General features: G+C 39.6%; 1 protein-coding gene across 2 annotated transcripts in view; it reads right to left on the reverse strand.

The window, feature by feature from the left end:
- Window positions 1–20955, reverse strand: part of CNTNAP2 (contactin associated protein 2) — a 1159974-nt gene that overhangs the window by 390134 nt on the left and 748885 nt on the right. For both annotated transcript variants that reach the window (XM_056337119.1, XM_056337120.1), the window contains one exon: window positions 20761–20867. In XM_056337119.1, the coding sequence (XP_056193094.1) occupies window positions 20761–20867 (107 nt within the window). The remainder of the gene's footprint in view (window positions 1–20760; window positions 20868–20955) is intronic.

Here is a 20955-nt window from a genome sequence, read left to right on the forward strand (position 1 = left end):
AGTCTATCGCACACTGCACTATTATTTCACTTTCTGGCAGTTCAACTACAAGTTAAATTAAGCCTAAGGGTTTAGTTCTGCTACTCTTAGCACCACATTAAGTATTACATCATTCTACAAGATTATTTGGGAAAAAGGTTGTTCAATTGCTTAAATTATATTTGGAGCATTAAGTGCCAGGAAAAAAGCAAAATCTTTTTCATGATCATAATTAGTGTAATGGCAGAATCAAATGGCTGGGACGAACTTCAATGATAACCTAATCCCCCTCCACAAAAAAGCTCAATTACATCCATGTATCATTTTTGACATACTTCTGTTTGAAATCTGCCATGACAAATTCCTCAACATGCCGGGACAGCCTATAGCTCCACCAGTCCTTCAGCATCAGTATTTCTCTCACTCTCCCTACACTGTGAAGCTGCTCTGCTGCAACTTAAACTCACAATTTCTCTTTCTACCCACAATTAATTTGGACAATAGCTTATTGTACTCCTCTTTGCAGCCATCTTTTCTCTATTGGTAATACAAATGCCTTCTCCACATGAAAAAGGTTAAGTTTGTTCATACTGGCCACAGGCTGTTTTCTCTAGGTGCTATATTCTTGTTCTTGCTTTGCTCTGGACTCTCCAATCTCCTCATGAAGCTCAGCATATGAAAATGGACAATGCCCAGCACAGCAGTATTAATTTGCACATCCCACAAGTTATGCTTCTACTAATCCATCCCAAAATAGTCTTCCTTATTCACAGAAGCCTATGCAATGAACTACAAGATAAATAAGCCAGCAATAAAGCCCACTTCTACAAAGCTAAATTAAAACAAAACAAAAAAAAATCACAAAATTAAACCAGCAGTTGTCCTCAATGTTTGCTTCCACTATTGGTTAACCCCTCCTAAGCTGATCCCTTCCCAATCCTCAGTTGCTCTGCACCCCAAAAACCTTAAAATAGCTTCCAAAAGAAAGATCATTCTTTAGTTTTGTGTATATGTAGTATATATAAATATATGCATTCAATATAAATGAAAAATAATATAAATACACACATACACACTTCTTTTAATTAATTGGGAAGGTAAACCTACAGAAGGTATTGTAGTGCTTTACAGATGGACTAACATACATTTCTGTCCACTGCTGCATTGGCTGTCATGCCACTAAAACTTTCCAACACAGCAAAACTCCTTTGTGCCTGAGCATAAGCCTTCTCCCTGCTGCCATTGATCTAAGCTTCAGCCTTCTTAAAGCTCCGAAATTATGGATCGCCACCTTCCCAGCTGCTATATCTGCCTCATGCTTTCCCTCTGCCTCCTACTGTGGGCTAATGAACTTATAAAGGAATCTCATTATTAGTGCAATATTCACATATGCCCTGTAGAAACAGAAATGAAATTAAAAAAGAAGAAAAAAATAAAAATAATAAGATATGTGGAAATTTGCCAGTTTTGTGTCAAGTTGACTCTAGGCTCACCCATGTCAGTGACAAACAAGACAATTACCATTGTGGTAACAAAGGAAGAAAGCAGAATTCTGGGTTGCCATCAGGATAAGAAATAGAGCATGACTTTATTTGCCACTGGGATAACAAAGAAAATTACTGCCATGGGGGTGAAAACTGTAATTTCAGTTACCACACAGCATTGCAACCCAGGTATTTGCTATGAATACAGATGAAAACCATCCCATTTATGGCAAAACCAAAAGGGGTTCCGTTTCTTTCTCAACTTCATTCTTTCTCTGTTTTGGGCTGGGGGAGGCAGGGCAAAGAGAAATGAATTTAAATCAAAATGACTGATCTAAGATGGATTTTTAAACAATTTTAGCAGTGATTTCAAACTATAAGCCATAGATTAGGCAATTAGCATTCTTGTAAGTGTCAGCCTACAGACATCACAAGAAAGAAGTATTATTAGACATCAATTTTTAACGAGGTGCTTTTGAGAACTAAGTCATTCAAGGATACACAAGTAGAAGTCATGCCAAACATCTCCAGGTATGGCAGGCTTTCATTTGAAATCTGGATGGTTTGGCACATTTGTATAGCTGTAATGCATTACTGGGTACGGCACCTGAGAGGGAAGATGGTCAAAGAAACTGTCAGATATTCACCGCGCTTGTGCTGATCTCACACTGGTCCCAGCCACAGAAAGCTTCAGAGCTGCCTGCAGCTTGTTTGAATCTTCTCCAGCTGAGAAACAACAGGAACACTGCCAATATCATCTTGCCCCTTTCTTCCCTCCTATGCCTCCCTCCCACATGAAAGGCTTGAAGGTTGGTATAAAAATGTAAGTTTAATAAATCCATACCCCTAAAGGAAAAATATGATTTCTACTCCCAGTCCCACTGAATTTGTATTGCCAGGGCAATGGAACAGAGGAGACAAGATACAGCCCTGGATTTACACCTCCCCAGCTGTGCAATACAACTGCTTGGTTGCATTCTGAAGTGCACAGAGATACACAAATGGAAACCTCAGTGACTTACACAAGGGCCAAGGTGAGGGATGCAACGCTGGTAAAATTAGGTCAAAGTTACAGAAATACCTGGAGTCTTATTTTAATACAGGATGCCTGTGAGTGGCTACACATAGCAAAACCACAGATTAAACCCAAGGATTTTTCCCCACCGAGTTCATGCCGGCTCTTCCCTGCTCTGGATATCACAGCATTCTATCTGTCTTAAGACCTGAACTTCCTCATCAATGCTGAGCAATGCTCAGCTGCACAGAGGCTCTCGTTACACAGCTTTAAAAGAGATTATAGTGTCATTAGTATTATTAATCCCAAAATGCATGACTCTCCTGCTCATTTCTAGGACTGTCATTAAGTCTTATTTTTACAGGCCTGCACAGTTGTTGTCATTGTCACCATTTCTTTCCCCTGTCCCCCCTCCTCCTCACCCTAGTTCCCCAGACATTTTTATATCTGAACCCATCACAACCAGTAATCCTGTAAAGGCAAATACGGTAACTTGCTTGGCTGTACTTACCCAATACAAGTTTTACTGGAGTAAAACTTCTCAAGTTAATAAAAGTAATTAACAAAAATACTGGTCATATAAAATAAGATTCCTTAAAAACTCACATTAAAAGTTTTTGTTTGAAAAGAACAAAACCAAACGACACCAGCAAACAGCACCTTTCCTATGAAAACAACTGCTGTACACACAGACTAAATAGTGGGTTTTCCAGAGGAGCTAGGCACCGATTTCCAGCAACAGAAAAAAAGTAAAACATTACAAAAACAAATGCTCATATCAGTACTTGCATTATCTCAATCAAAATGTCCTCTGTCAGCATGACACCAATTTAGAACCAATGCATCATCTTTGTCATTTCCATTAATCACTAAGCAACTCAGAATGCCAACAGAATTCAAGTTCTTACACTGCCATAAAAATATCAGCAGAAACATCTGCTCTATGTCCCTTTTTTCATGTTTTCTCTCCAATAGTTTCAATTGGGAATGATGGTGTCCTGGCAACTTTCTGGAAATCATTTTCACATCTTTTCCACATAATGGATGAGCTGTGAAATTAGTACCATGTTAGATGGATACCTTAGAGGTTGCTCTGGTTGGCACACACTTTGTTCAGCAGCACTGTGGAGCATTAATTTAGACTATTTACTGAGGGGATGAGAATACGGGGAAAGTGTCAGGTTCTGTGAAATAAGCCCATCTGCACACCCACAGAGGAGCTCAGAGGTGCACTGGCAGGGAAGAAGCCCAAATAACACCCTGCCAGGCTTCTCCCAGGTCCATCACAGGAGCCAACAGCCCATCAAAGGCCCATCTGCACAAGTCCAGACAGGGACCCAAATCAAGATCTCCCAAGCAACAACCAACCTGCCTGGGGCTATCCCAGCACAGCCTTGGCTCTAGTGTCCGGGCACAGAACCCATCACCATGAGTCACTGGGAGCAGCTCTCCCCAATACCGTTCTAAGGGGTTGCTGCCTAGGGGTGGGATCTCACTGGAACAATGGACATTTAGAGGCAGAACCAAAGGCAGGAAAAGAGAGGTAGGTGATTTGGAGGAGGAAGAAGCACAGAAAAGGAAGGGTAAGTGTAAACTTCTGATCAGTATGCTTGCCTGGTTGTGCCCTGCATCTGATCAGTGCAGTCTGCCCCACCTCCTCATTAAATTCCTTTCCAACTCTTTCCTAGGCCAGGGGCTTTTGATCCTGTGTGCACTTGCGTGTATGTGGGTGTGGATGCCAGCAGCTGGGGTCAGAACCCAGGTCAGAGGGCTCCTATGCCCACAGCACCAGGCACTGGAGCAAGCGCAGGTGTAGGAGTGCGTGATGACTAGCCAAGATCAAGCTGGACTAGCCAGCAAGCAAGTGAAGTGGCCTGGAAGCAAGTAGGGGTGAGTGGGTCTTTATGGGTCAGCTCTGGACATAAGAGCACCTGGTGTCTAAAGGGGTGAAAGCACAGCAGTGTCAGCTGCGGGGGCCAGGGGAGCCCTGGCCCGCTCTAGGGGGGGTGCATGCAACTGGCCCTACCAGTAACTGGAGTAGAACTGCTGCCTTAGTTTTCCCAGTAGCTGGCTTTTGATTCCAGTCTCCCCAGTTTCTGTCCTCAGGATGTACAACCCCTATGTGCCTGATCCCCGCTGCTGGAGAGATTCTGCTTGTACATAAGCACACGTAAGTACATACACTGCTGCTCATGGACTTCCATCCTGCTCGGCCAGAGTGGGAAGCAGGGTGAGGCCGCTGGTGCTGTCTGTGTTTGTGTGGGTGCACTGAGTGTCTGCGAGCTGTGTGGCTGGCCATGTATATATGTAGCACAAGTGTGTGCCCCTGCTGGGAATACATCTTTAGCCTTGCTATTGGTGGGCTCCAGAATCATTGAGCTGCAGCAGCATTACCTCTTTTGGATTGCGCAGTCTGGCAAGACAGGTATTCTTCTAACAGAAAATACTGCACAGCATTTACATTTCAAACATGATAGTAGGTCAGAACACAGGACTTATCTTCTGTGGCCATTTCTCCTTTTATTTATGGTTGCAATTAACTTCTAACAGAGCCTTGATTCTGTGGGTTGTACTCAGCTACACTGATATTCCACACATCTACCTTCTCTGCGATTATTACCGTACAGCTTGACAAGTAGTTCAAACGATCAAGACCTGGCTGAAGCTCCCAGCTTCTGTCCAGCAGAGCTTTCTAATCTGCAGAGTGTGTTTGATGATGGTCAATCCATCATCAATCAAAATTGCTGGAAGAAAACAAATACAAGTACTGGGAAAAGAGGAAACAAATCAGAGCAGATGATTAGAGAAGGAATGACAAAAGGAGGAAACAAACTGTTGAAGTTGATAGACAACAACAAAGAATTTGAGAAACATGAAAATGGGGAAAACAAGTGGGTTTGAAAACGAGAGGCATAGTTAAGAATTTCAGAAAGATATAAGAACTCCTTGTAGCTCAGTTGGCCTGTGCATGAATCTGAGAAATGCAGTGATATTTGTAATGCTCTGAAGTACCAGTGGCAGATATAAAAAAATAAAAAAGTGACAAACACCATGTTATGTTTTCCTCTCTGCTTTAGATCATCTACTAGCTCCTTCTGAACCTAAAAGCATATTGAAAACATGTCATATAAAATACAGCAACCACAGACTCAAAAAAATTTAATCTCAAGTTTTCTAAACAAGTGATTAGGGAACATGGATGTGATAAATGACTTAATGTAAAAGCTACATAAGGATACACAGCTTAAAAATTTTTGTGGGATGAGATTCAAAGAAAGACTGTATGGTTCCAGTACAATAAAATGAATAGTGCTAGATGTCAGCTAAGTACCTAAGTACATGCAAGTAGTATGGCTAAGACTTCTACTGAGAAAAAAGAACTACAAACTACAACACACTTAAGTACTTCTACTAATATCAGCACAAACCTGATGTTTATGGAACAGTAGCATCTTCCATGTTGTTGTAAATTTAGCTAAAAGTAAACATACCTAGAGGATTCCACAGGCTTCAGTAAAATATTTAAGGAGTTATAATAACCTGTCATTACTACTTCCAGAAGACTTGCCAAGCCAAGATAACTATTAGCCACAATAACTATTAGCCATCTAACCTAAGGTGAAATTGTAAAGCCACAGTTATGAAGCGTGACTGATACCAAACACCTACTTCTGCTAACAGATTCTGGTCCTACAACTTGCCCTGCTTTGTCTTTCATTTAAATTACAGCATATTGGGAAGGAGAGTAAAGCTCAAAGCCCCACCATATTAAAACTGCAAAAGAATAAATAACTGTTCTTGCCCCTGCATGAAAAGGTCAATGTGTGTAGTGGAATGAAGCTGGGTTAATTAGCATTGATAATATACAACTGTGGGCTGGCTTCGGGGGCAGCAGGTTGGCCAATGTAGATAAGGTGCAGGTGTGGCTGGTTAAGTGAAGTGGTTGAGAGCCAGTGAAGAGAGAGCAGCCGAGGAAGAAGCAAGAGAAGTGAGAGTGTGCCCTGGATGAGGAGAAGGCAACAGAGGGACTGCATGAAGAGTGTGCTGGCATGAGATGGTAAAAGACCTTGTTGCAGCTTGATAGTTTGAGAGTGCTGTGACAAATGTGGACAATTGATTCCTAAGGCAGGCATGCAGAGCTGCAAAAAAACTTCCACTGTAAAGAAAATTGAGCATACTGGAAAAATGAATATAATGATATTTGAGGAAAGCAGTGTTCATAAACAAGAACCAAGCTGTATTAAAAAAATACCCTCTGGAATATATGCCATCCACACAGAAGTGTCATAAGAGAACTGATAATAATTATTCTCTATGCTCATTTACTACTGGAGCCATACATCAACTATTGTAAAGATAAGCATTGTTATACTAGTTATTAAGGCAAATTATAGCATACAAAGCCCAAGAAGTGTATCAGGGCTTCACTCTACTTAAAAATGCCCATTTATCCCATATGAACCACATGAAATAATGCTATAGACCAAAGAAAGCAGTAAGAAACTGATCTGCCATGTTTTGTTACCCTTTGCATGAATGTCTGTATTTTGGCTTTCCTTATCTTTGTTCTCCATTTTCTTTCACAAGTGCAACACTCCTCATGGCTTCAGGTTGTGACAAAAGACTACTGCTACACTCTGCCGGAGCTGCCAGCCAGGCCTGAGAGATGATCAGCCTTTAATCTCATCAGCAAAAGTACAATACAATACTATCTCCCCTTGCTATCAGGCACAAAACATAAGCACATCCCTCAAGAAATCACTTTTGTCCCTGGACAAAATCTACGAAGCTACCCAAAAGGGTCAGCTCTAATGATGTGATGGTACCTTGCAGGGGAAGTCTGATTAAAAAGACTCTTCAGGGTTCTACCCCAAGCAGTCCACTGCAGAAAAGGGGCTCCACTGCTTCTCCTCCACCTCAGGATTAAATCCAACTGCCTCCATATAATTTTGCATTTTCAAGGTGGCATTCCAGAACAGGTGGGTGGCTCCTGCATAGGCAGGCTTGGCAATTCAGTTCTCAGGCACACTGGGGTAACTGGCCATCAGTCTTATACCTACGATAATGACATTTGACTGCAAAGCCTCTGCTTTCTCCAGCAGATTATCCAGGGCAGGCAAAGCCCTTACTGTGCCCCTTTCCCCTGTCGCATACACAGGGAGAAGTACAAAGCCCTTTGGGTGTCTTTTCTTCCTGTTGTACTTCTACCTGTAGCCCGAGTAGCCTACACATTCCTACAGGATCAAACAACGCAACACTGTTATGAGGCAGCAACTGGAGGTGGCGAGTAGCTTCTGAAAGATCATCCACCCTTCCAGGAAAAACTGTGGGATTACAGGAAACCAAGGAACAGTTTCATGTTTTGGAAGAGTATGCTTTTTCAAAATGAGTTTTTGAATTAAAACATTAGCTCACCAACCTAGCATGTTCCCAGTGTGGTAGATGATAAATGAGGGTCTGATATTACACTGATCAACTGTTCTCATTAAACTTTTGGAATGAAAAGATGGGTTTTGGGGGTTTTTTTGGCAAGCTTTCTTCTCATATTTTCAAATAGCTCTTCTGCTTGTGGTGTTTTTCTTAAGTCTCAAAGCACTTACAAAGAGCATCATTATTCCCATTGTATAAATGAGGGGAAAAAAAACCCCACCCCACAAATGAAGAAAAACCCACACAAGTGAAAAAGAGAAATAACTTGCCCCCAAATTACATCACTGGGAAATGCTAACAAAAAGGACTAATTTAAGTATGCTAATTCTCAATCCACAGTCCTATCAGATTGATCATACTGCCTTTCACACATGGGAAAATTCATTACAACATAGAATTTATCAAATCTTTCTACACTAGGTGATGTACATGGGAATGCTACAAGCCCTAGATAACATCTGGCTATCTGTTGTTACATACTGCCATTATAACGGCAAACATAACTAAAAAAATACAGTATGTCCCCATAGTTTAGGTTTCTTATATATCTTTAAAAAAAATATGTGGCGAGATAAAAAATATCTGCATGTACATCCAAAGAAGTTCTCATTACTTTGACTACTGTGCACCTTTACAGTTGAACTCCGCATCAACTTCATTCTCTCACATGTCTGAGAAACCTGGAACTACAAAGTGACTTCAAAATTTTTTTTTCGTCTTTCTAATGGCTATCAATGGATTTTAATATCAGCACCTTAATGCTTTTTTTTTTTTCAATTAAAGTGTTTTAACAGTCAAGTAAGCAGTATGCTAGATAGTCTTAATGGAAAAGTTTAAGAAAAATCTAATTAATTTTCAGGTCTTTACATGCAGAGTCCTTTTTGGGTTATGGTTAATTCTGACTCTGATTTTACAGCATACACGAGCTGTTTTAAAGTTATCTAGTCGTAATTACATGTTCTTTTTTAACTGCCCCCTGGAAACAATACTTGGTTGTGCATTCTGAACAGCAATAGAGCACAGGATACAGTTGCCCAAAAAAACCCACCTTATCTAATACCTAAGCTTTACCAAACACAGGCTGCAATTCAGGCACGTTGCTTGGGTAGTTTTAAATGTGTTAACTAAATCATCATCTTAAGGGACTGAAAATGCTCTGAATTAGACCCTGACTTCATACTGTTATTGCACTGGATCCCAAATATTTTTCCCCCACCTAGTAGAAAATTGGCTTGAAAACTGATGGCACTTGATTCTAATCTAAAGCTACATATAAACAGCCCAACTGCACAAACAGCTAAAACCCAAAACCAAATTGCAGCCTCACACACCTCAACTGATAGAGTTATTTCCAGCTGATTTTTTTTAATTTCAACATAATTACTGCTGGTTGACTATTCATATTCTGCTTTGCATCCTAATGCTCATTTTCTGCGCTTAACCTTCACCAAACAGTACTGATGCTATTGCTCATTTTGGAGCTACAGCCCTTTCTGTCCTGAAGACAGACTCCATCCATTTACTTACAATAAAAACGCAAGTTGCTTCCAATTTATTACACAGCCTGTGTTTCATAAACACCTGGTACAGAGCAGTTCTCAGTTATAGTAGATAATAAATTAGTAAGAGCTGAATTAACTGTAACTTATGACACCAAAACTAAGAACAAGATGATTTTTTAAAGAATAAGTATTGGAGTACAAAACCCCAAAACTGCTACAGCCCCAAACGTAAAAAAAAGAAATAAAATATTAACAGAGTACAAAGCTTTTCTTGTTTTGCATTTTGCAGGAATTGGGGCCTCTATGTTTGACATGAAAAATCAAATTAAGATCTCAGACTAAACCAAACAACTTCACCCTCGTTTTAAAATTTACATTTTAATAAAAAAAGGTAATTTAATAATAGTCTGCAACCTTAGAAAAGAAGTGCATTATGTTAAATCCTTTGAAAACATGTAATAAATAATAGAAGATGAATTCACAAAGACTATTATAAATTATGATGACATTTCCTTCGAAAAGCATTATTGGAAAAGAGATTAGCCTCTTAAGGAAACTAACATATTGATTATATGATCCTTTTAATAAACTTCTGTAAACAAAAGCAGTTTCTTTATAAACAGGCTTTGGGAACATCTGTTCTTAACAGCAGAGACAAATATCCCAGAAATGAGGGTTTGCAGCACATGCAGCAATTTTGAGCATTTGTTTAGTTCAGACACAGAGTATGGGAAAGGAGGAAAAGAATAAATTGATACCAACATCACTGGCTGAGAACAACCCGCTGTTGGAAGCACTTTCTCAGAGGTTACCAAGAGCAGACGAGACAAAAGCTTTTTTCTAGAGATTTCAGAAATTCCACCTCACTTTTTTCCCCTATTACTCCAAGACCAGCATTGCTCAGACACACATCCACACTGCCGAGCTTGAATACAGCATTATTCACCTCCTGGAATCTACTTTACTTCCCTCAGGTCACAAATACAGAGTTTTAAAGCAGGGGTCCCCAGGGAGCGTTTCAAAAGCCAGCAGCTTTTGAATTCAAAAGCACTGGTGCAGGCCACCACAGCTGCCCTCCATCAGCCCAAATGAGGCAAATCACCTCTAACACCTGAGGATGGGGGGAAGGGCAGCAACTGAAGTTTTGCCCTACTGAAAGCTCCTCTCATGTTTGCAAAACCCAGCAGCTTGAGTTTCCAGTATTATTTCTCATTCTTTCTTTCATATAATTCAAACCATCTGTCTTCCATGAACAAGGTTAATGGGCATTACATGCATTAAAATGCCAGCTTTCTGCTGCAGACCCTCAGCCCGGTATGTTGTTCATATTGTTGCCCAGTTTACTTATGGAAATTCTCAATTTGTTACTGGGAATTCAGTGCAAGAGCTGGCAGCCTTCTGTAAATCCCTGTCCCACGGGCTGCTGGACCTGTACTCAATCTCACTCAAACGAGATGCTTACACATGTACGGCTCCTCTCCTGCAGCACTTATCGTGATGTTGCTTTCTGCAGAAGGCCCAGATCAGGAATCCAAGATTTGCTTGTGCAAGATGCTGCTTACTAAAACATCATGTTTCACTGGCAAACATTCAGAAATGTCAAGGTGAGAGTTTGTTGCAGCCTTGCACACAAATCCCTGCAGAGCAGCTGAAGGGGAACACAGTTCTGTGCCAAGCCTTCTCAAAATATAGGATGTTTCTGACTAGGCTGTATCTTCCACTTGAAGTGTATTAAAAAGCAGCATTCCTCCTGTCTTTGGAATAGAATATTCTTTCACAAGAATGCCTTAAGTAGTACAGTTTCTGAGCACAAAAGTATTTATGGTTCTTCCATATCTTCAAATTGGAGAAAATCATCTAAGAAATATGCTCACATGCTTAAGCTTAGAAAGATTATGGAGAAAGGATTTGGTAAACCCTCAGACAGGAAAGGACAATGTAATATTTAAATGCCCAAAAAAGAATTTGTTTTGGTCTTAAAGGCTGCATAGGGAACACAGTACTAAAACGACTCAGATATGAACTACCCATCAACTTAGCTCAAATTATCAAAGTTGTAAGTATAGCAAATCTATTACCTATTCAAAAAAGTTAGTATGTTTTGCCTTCCCCCTTCCCCACATCTTTTAACAATTGAGAACTTTATTTCAAAAATTAAAAGTGTCCTTTCATTATTAATACTGGGTGCATAACCCTGTCACACTGGGCATTTCCCCCTTTAGTTATATTAAATCATTGTTATTATTTAATCACATTAAAAGTCCCCATAATTTTTCTGATAGCTAGGTATGACAGAAATGATAAATCTTTCCTAAATATTTTTTTCCTATATATTTTACACAAGAAATCAAAACCTGAATTTAACATTAGAAAAATATTTTAAAAGGTAATACCATTTCACTGGGGGGAAAAAACCCAAACCAACCAACTTAAACTGACTTTTACAAACTTCTAAGCAACTCAGAGCGTGCAAAGGCTGAAAGCCATCAATGGTAAAAACAATAAGAGTTATGAACAGAGGTGCACAAGTCAGAGATTTATCTTATTAGAAATAATTTCCTACTGTATCCTATCTGTGACCTCTATGTCATTCTGACAGAGGTTTTTTCCTACAGTTCACACATGAAACACAAATTTATAAGGTTCACTCATTATCTTACCAACATCCAAGCAAAAAGAACAGAGAACTAAAGAAAGAAGAGGGAAGCAACAGGTTTTACTTTACTGATTCAAAATAGATTTTAATTGGTGTTTTTAATAAAAATCTGCTTTTCCTTATAAAGCTCACAAGGCTCAGTGCTGACAGGACTCAATGCCATTAGCCTGGCTGTAATAAAACTGCCACGGAAGTTAACAAGAGCTCTTGACAAATAAGATGACTAGAGCTGAACAGCAGGTTTGGTGGTGGGTCGCAGTCTCCCATTTCTTATCCAAGTTTCTGCTCTAATAGAGTCTTGCCTGGTAGAGGACAAAAGCCATTCCTCACCATGAAGTGTTTAGTGAGCTGTGCAAGAGGTGTTAGGGGTTTCAGTTTATATTCTAAAAAGGAGACATGCGTACTGTCATGTGTAAAGACCACAGTTGGGATGGCTAGTTTTAAATAAACTGCCAAGATGTAAATAGCAGTGGAGAAGTCTGAAATTGCACTGACATGGAAGTTCACCCGAGACAGAACTGAGCTGCCAGGGACAATATGAACCTCCTGAGACTTAGTGACAATATGTTCTGTGACCATACCTGCAGATCCACTCTGTGGTCTCATTAGTAGCTAGACCAACAGATCTAATTTGCTTTCAAAAAGTTGGAGATACAAGGAGATACAAGGATGAGAAATGCTTAAGAGTGAGGCGTGTTTTCTGCAAAGGAAACAAGCAAGTAGCAGGAGAAAACTAAGACAATGTTTGCTTCTTATTAAGCATTAAAAGTGGCGAACAATGTTGATGTACACACAAACCTGATGTGGGTAAGTCTGGGCTTGTACGAGCATAACAGTTGGCTGCCACAGTGTAACTCACTGCAGCATCCAGGAACAATGTGCAGAGGAAACGATGCTTGAAAGCTAGCATATCTGTGCATTTTTAAGTGGTAGCTGTAATACATTGCTCCCTCCACTTCTCTGGAATCTAATCAGAAAGCTTGGGGGGGGGGGGGGGGGGGGGGGGGGGGGGGGGAAGGGAAGGAAAAAAAAAAGCGGCAGATCTTTGGACATTTGTACATTACTTCTATTTCAGAAGCAGTGAGAGCTGTCCTGCAAGGGAGGCGAGTCATAAGATGCGGACAATCCCCGCACAGTCTGTGCCCTCACTGACCGGGTGCCATCCCACCATCCTGCTGTCCCCAGGCTAAGTCTGAGCAGGGCTGACAGCCCAGGAGACCATCAGGCAGGAGGAAAAATCAGGCCAGGCACAGGGACCATTCAGGAAGACCAGCCAGGACAGCAGGAGCCTGCCCAGAAGAGAGCAGAGGGCAGGGCAGTGTGCCCCATTTCCAGTGGTGATGAGCGTCCAGACCCACAGGGTGGTGAGTGGACCTTGCTGTGCTCTCAGGCAGTTAGACCCTAACGGTGCTCTCAGGGTCCTCAGCCGCTGCTGTACAAAAACTTCTCGTCTGCCTGACCCATCCAGTCAGACCTTCCAGCACTGCTTCTTTAAATCCCAGGCAACAAAGGAGACATTTCCCAGTGACTCACCTCCAGGTTTATTAAAAAACCACATGGCGAGTGACTGGTAGGAGATATACTGAGGAAACAGCCAAATTCAAGACTAACGCAGCAATCCAGCTGAGGCACAGAGTCATTTCAAATGCAACAAGACTAATTTCAATGTTGTTAGACATGGGACCAAGACTTGGCTATAGTTTTATCTTTTTTCTGTTACCATTTACGGGGATAAAATCTTAAATGAGGGATTTCTGAAAACCTAACTTAGAAAGTATTTATAATACCATTTTGAAGGACATTCCACATAACCTTCTATATACCTTAGAAATCATTGTGCTGAACATAACTTCTATTCTTCGATACTAGGAATTATATATGTGAAGTGAGGGCCAAAAAATCAAATGGCCCACTATGATATTTGTCATTTTATCTGAAAAAAAAAATTATAAACTGTGTTTGGTTCCTTCATCTCACAGGAGAAGACTAGATGGGTGGTCTAACCAAGAGGACAGGCATGGTAATATGTACCCAAACTTCAGTCAATTCCTTGGGAGCAAAAGATGTGAAAGAAAATTAATAACTGGATATTTCTTTGACAGTCTGAATAAAAACTAACATGAGGAAAGCCCAGCCAGCAGAAACACCTTTCTTTTACTCACTCCTTCTTCAACGAGCTAGTAAACATTCTCTAGGCCTCTTGCATGCAAACAGATCCTTCAGCTTTTTACTATCCAGCAAGCTGGGATGTCCCTCTCACTTTTCCTGTGAAACTTTCTTTAGGAAGTTGCGCCTATCTTTTTTCTTTTTTTCATTGAATAAATTTACTCTTCCAATCTTAAGGAGAGGTCGTAAGGAACAGAATAGAAACGTTATCTTTAAAACGTACTAAGAAAAACAATTCTCTCCATTTTTATCATCTTGGATACATTTTTGTTTGGTTCTTTGATCCTCTTTGAATGGACATGTTTGTTGCAACCCAGGATAGAGTTTGTGCTCTTGGCTGTCAGGGTACACTCCTATTCAGCCAGTTCTTCACCCAGGGTACCAACTACCTCTTCATCTCACAGCTGGAGAAGTCCAGAAGGATGCTGTGAGGGACAGTATCAAAAGCCTTACTTAAATTCAGAAAAACTACATCTACCACCATCTATTTATCTGCTAGGCAGACGACCTTCTTGTAGAAGGATATTACATTAGTTGGGTAGGACTTTCTTTTTGTGAACCAATGTTGACTGTGCCTGATGGTTGCACTGTCCTTCAAATGCCTTCCAATAGCACCCAGTATGATACACACCACTTCCATCTTGTCAGACAGTAGAAAAATTAGTGGTTTTTTCTGTGTTTTGTCTGTAATGACACTCCACATTCAGATTACCTAGTGACGATGATTATTCTGCTGCTGCCTGAAGGCACTCTGGCTGCCTGTACATTCTCCTGAGAATAATTAGTGTATTTATGTGTCCACAGTTATACAAGCTGATTCACGAGTACCCAAACAACCTTAGCCTCAGTGGACAGTCTGGCTTATTTCACTCAGATTAGGTTAAACAAGTAAGAAACCCTGCAACATTGCATATTTTTAATTGCAGCAGACACATTTTTTGTTAGTGTTTTTCTATTCTTTACTCACACTTTCCCCTTCATTAAACTGTAAGAAAGGAAAATGCTTCCGTACACATAATCTGTGACTTGAGAGAACTTTTTTTCCTGATCAAATAATGCATTAATATGCTTGTAAAACTGCAAGGCCTTTACGTCTCCTAACAAATTTGTTTGAGATCACAAAGACAACCACGTTTCTCTTAGAAGTCCCCCAGCCTCCAGTGAAGTGCAAAACTATACTTTCCTTCTTTGGGATGACTATACATCTGTACAGTTTCTTTTCTTTTTTTTTTTTTCTAAAGTAAAGCTTACAGCATATTTTTTTTTCCAAATTATGTGTTTTCTTTCTTGCTATGGAACTATTTCCCAAACTGCTGACAGAAAAATATCACTGCCACACCATCCTTTCCTATCCAGACTCTAAATGTAGACAGTCTATTGTTTCAGGTGTTTCCTCATTTTTGGAAATACAGGAAAATAAATTACAAACCAATTGATTGAGGTCTTGCTGAAGATCACAACCTATGAAGATTACATTTGGGTTTCTGTAATTTTTCTGCCAAATTCTAGATTTTGGCAGTAATCAGGAATCCAAATTACCACAGCTTCTACAATGTGAATCACAAATGATTCTTACTCAAAATATATTTCTAGATACTATTAAACTCATTATTAAAGCAGTATTTCATTTTAGGGGAAAGGTCAATATTCCCGGCAAAAAATATCAATGCCCATTAGACTGCCAGTGACACTTAACGTATTTATCATTTCAAGAGATTAGTGCTTTAGTCTTTGCTAACTTTGAATCACATTCCAAATTATAGGGTAACATTTATTCACAATCAGCTATGTGAAGACAAAGCCAGAAAATTCAGAGGTCAAGGTCTGTTATACGGAAACTAAGAATAACTTCATTGTCTCAAATACTCATTTTGTAAAAAAAAAAAAAAAAAAAAAAAACAACAACACACAAACAACACAACCTTCAAACTGGCAGCACATTGCCAATATATAAAAATGTAAAAAATGTGTATGTTGTTTTTCAATGGAGTTGTGTTCTTTGTCTGTTCCAATGCAATTAATGCCTCTAGGGACCAATGTGTGTACGGTAGTAATGCTCCTACTGCTTTTACAGAACTAACAGGCAACAGATTGTGAGCAGGATGCTAGTCCCTCTTATGCAACAACTGAAGACTCATAAGCAAACTCTTTCCTGTCCGATGTTCTTGAAGGAATGGGGGCTGTACACATGTAAAAGAAAGGACAGTGTGTGTTTAAAGGTGAAATTAAAGAATAGAACTTGTCTCTCACATGAGTAAAAATGGATATAATTAAGATTAATCTTTTAAATGCAAACTGGACTTTTTGCTACTGGAAATCATTAAGAGAAGGCAAATATGGTCAAACTAGGTTGTTTTGACTTTTTCCTAAATCTAACAGAGTTTGTGCAGAAGGTAGTAGGTAGATACATCATAGTCATGGTAAAGTCTGTAAGTCCTTTACTGTGTTTCCCTTACATGCAGATTCTAGAGAGAATATGCATTAGGCTGTATATTAAAGATTGGAGACAAAGAGATTGAATGATCATTATTTATCTTCATACATTATTTGTAAATTTATATGACTCCATTTTAAATCAGCTGTAAACAGCAGGAAGCACATTTGAACCTAAACCTAGATGTATTAACTTGTGCAAGGTGCAGCAGACTGGTGTTACCCGTAGATCATGATGGAGAAGAGACGTAATAAGGAAAATGATTTCCTGTTCCAAAGGCTCCAGGAACAATTTACTAGTGTACTCTGAAAAAAATATTGTTTGAAGAACTCTGCATGGCAGGTCAGCCTTTGGTAGGCTGTAAATGTCAATTAGGGAATAAAATATAGCTGATGCAATAAAGCTAGTAAGAATGATACTTAATTATAATCCTAATAATTATTTTTTAATTAATTTTGAAACTGTTTCATCACTGTAAGTCATTATTTCTACGTAAATACATTCATTTATCATTTAGTCTTGTCTAATGATAAAATTGACGCTCTAGAGTGATATTTGCCAGGCCACAGTATTCCCTTGAGCAGTGCATATCTGTTCGCCAAAGGAAATCTGGCAGATTTCTAGGGTATTTACCATGCAATGAGAGACGCAACTTTCCAGTATTTTTGGTGCATTCACCATTGGACTCCAGGGACACAGCTGTAGCTAGATGAAAAAACTTACGATGGAGTAGAGACATTTTTCTGTGAATGGCTGCTTAAACCTCTGACAAATAACAAGGAAGTGGACACCCAGAGCTTGGAGATTTTGGTGTATCTTTGAAAGATGAAGAGCCTTACTGTAACAATGTCCTATTCTGAAAAGCAGATTATTTCATGATCCTTAAATGGCACGTGTACATACATGATTTATGCAATTGGAGAGATAATATGAATTAAAGTTGCTATTTCAGAATTATTTATTTGAAATTTTTCCTTTTATAGCCCTTTGGTTTTGGTTTATAGTTTCTATTATGTCTCAGCTCCAGAATACATATTTCTCTATCTCTCTAGACTAATTTTAGTTTTCACTACTATACTACAAATATATTATGACCAGACCTGTGTAAAACAAAGCCATTTTGATTCACAAGAACTTTATGCAAACATTTTTCTCTGTTTCATTCCTGGAGTTTTTTCCTTGAGTTTGACCTTGAATTTCAACTTCAAAGTAACCTAGAACTGCAGTCTCAAATTCAGTCAAGGCTGCAAAGCCTTGCCTTGTTTCATGTCAAAAGCTCAGGAATGTATCGAATTCCCTGACCAAAGCAAAATCTATTCACTGAAAAAAACCCTTCAGTAACACAGAATTAGCTTACTCCATGAAGCTCAGCAAAAGTCCCAACTCATGAAAGTCACCAACTATGGAGTTACCATTCCCACTAACATAGTCTTGACTCCACCCTCTTTGACAAATGCCCTGTTAAACCCACTGCGCAAACATACATTGAGAAAAGAAATACATATTTTACTGCAGAGTATGATACCATTTGTTTTGTAAAATAATCATATATTTAAGTTAAATGGTACTGAACAAATGCTATCTGCATTTAAACACTTTCCTGCTCCATAGAATCATGGCATCTGCTAAATTTTACAGCCTTTCACACAACCCACAATGCTGTTTAAAATTGCTTTCAGCTGTTTTTATACCACACACCCGTTATCAGTCCAACTTCCTGCCTCCACCAGCACCTCTCTTGTACCACTATTGCCACACACATCAGAACACAAAAGCAAACGGCAGCACACCGAGCACGCCTGCACCCCCAGGCATGCTGCACAAGGAGGAAAGGACTGATAGGGACAGTATCATCGCAGCAGAGCTGAGGCCCTGGACCTCAGGACAGTGTAACTATAACCTTTGGCAAGCATCAGCAAATCCTCTCATTATTTGCAGCTGTATCTAATACTGGAACATGAACTTGTAAATATTGATAGATATTGCCAGCTCAATAAAGGCAGTTAAGGTTGTCTCAGTATATGGTTTGATGCTATAATTTTTGGTTTTCACGCATTCCTGTGCCATCAAATTCTATACTTTAGAAAATCATAAGACTTCACATATTCTGACAGGTGAATAACTATCAGGTGAATAACTTTCTGCTCACCCTCATTTGTAAGAAAGAACTTTTAAAAGTAGATTAATACACATGGTAAGAACTAGTTAGGTTCTTTAAACACAAAGATGAAACAAAACAAAAGCTTAGCTATCTAAGAAACTTTTGCACAGACAGTGGCTGGAGAAGGAGCCCAAATAATACCCTGCCAGGCCATCCAATGTCCAGGCATCAGCAGCTGTGGAGTCTGGAATCCAGGGAGAGCCACTGGGTTGAGTGAGTGCCTGGGCTGAGCTGCTGGAGGGATCCACTGTGTGTGGGCATGCATGTTCACTGCTCTCACTAGTGGGCTCAGTCAGCCAGAAACATGAGCAGGATGGGGCCATTGGTGCTGTGTTCATGTGTATACTCTATGAGCTGTACAGCCAGCCATGTATATATATATATGTGTATGTGCTGTATATGGACTCTGTAGGAGCATGCCTACTGGGAATATATTTACAGACTCACTACTGGTTGGACCTAGGGGAATGCAGCTGCAGCAGTCTCACTGCTGGTAGGCTGTGGGATCCAAAATGATAGTGTTTCCTCTAACATTATACTTATTTTCAGAGGCTCACCAGATAAAATATACTTAACAGAGCTTCCATCAGTGTATTTCTGCAGTTAAACATCTTAACAGCCTATCACATGCCCAGGAATCCTATTTTCCAAGTGCCTGTAACAGATCAGCCAAAGATCAAGAAATATACTTTCAGAAAAATATATGAAATTTTTTTCTTTGTTGCACCAAAAACATTACCTCACTCTAAATTCCATGTTTTCTTTTCCAAGATTAGATGCAACCATGCCATCACTATGCACAATCACTCTTGGTGGAAAAAGGGCTGCCCATGAAATTTCTCATCCAGGTATTGGTACTTTAAATATCTCTTTAATAAATGTTAGCTTGCCATTTAACTCTTTCAGCTTTACCAGTTCAGTAGGCAGACCATGGAGAACTTTGGCGTTCAATACATACACGAGCACATATACATGCATTAATAGTTTTTATATCAAATGTATTCCCTATTCCATTAAGAAAATGTTCAAAAAATAGAGTAGTTTTTTGTTGAAATCCAGACAACTGTGAATTGTCAAAATTGCTTCATTGGTTTGTTTAGTTTTGGTTAAAAATGAAAGAATTCTGTTATTATTTTCATAAAATTTTACATTATTGTCGTTAAGGTAGTCTAAATCTATATTTCTATAGATCCTGGCTTCTGTTTCAACTTTCCACCCCTTCAGAAGCATTTTATTCTCTCCTGAATATTAAGAAGTTGTTTGCTAAAGAAAAAAGGGAGATAAGTAAGGAATGGATAAGTTTTCTGCATCTTCTAGATAGATTAGAATACACTTCACAGATGAAAATCCCACACTTAGGGTACAAGACAAAGAAAACAAACACTACTGACTCAGCATACATTGTTCAGAACCTACAAAAAGAGCCACTGTTCCTTTCTTTCCTTTATGTTTTCTCTGTCTTTAATAATGCAGGGCATGTGGAACTCATAGGAAATATTCTCATTTGAGAAATCCGTAACAGCATAAATAATTTGATTTCAGAATGGCCAATAATCAGTATATAAACATGCTTCAGGAACAGCAACCTGAGCCAGTGGCCAACTCTCTAGCAGTGGCCAGCAGCTCTCCCTAACAGCTTCAGGCAGATTCACTGTGTTCATTGGAAACTCCAGTGTGCAACTGGTGAGAATGTGTGTGTTCAGTACACCCAGCTAAGAGGGCTGTACTGCTTTGATCCCTTGCATGGCATAGCACAGTGCTATCCCTATGTAGATAAGGTGGAGCATGATTAAGCCAACATCTCCTCTAAAAAAAAAAACAAACATTTTAGGATCTTTAGCAACCAGAGAGGAAGACTGACTTTTCATTTCAACCAAAAGACATCCGTGTCTTCCCCGCTCCACTGCAATTTAAAAACTGCAGAATGGCTTACAGTTATGACAAGTGGCACCACTGTATCCAGTTCCATCGCAAGTGCACTTGAAGCTGTCCCACGTCTGGGTGCATTTGCCACCGTGTTCACAGTGATTGGGCACACACCTGTCAGGATGAGATGCAAAGACAGAAAGAAAAAACTAAATGAGCATCAAGATTTACACCCAGCTAAATTGCAAGCTGCCCAAGCAGT

Source organism: Falco biarmicus, chromosome 4 (genome assembly GCF_023638135.1).
Source record: "Falco biarmicus isolate bFalBia1 chromosome 4, bFalBia1.pri, whole genome shotgun sequence".
Lineage (NCBI taxonomy): Eukaryota > Metazoa > Chordata > Aves > Falconiformes > Falconidae > Falco > Falco biarmicus.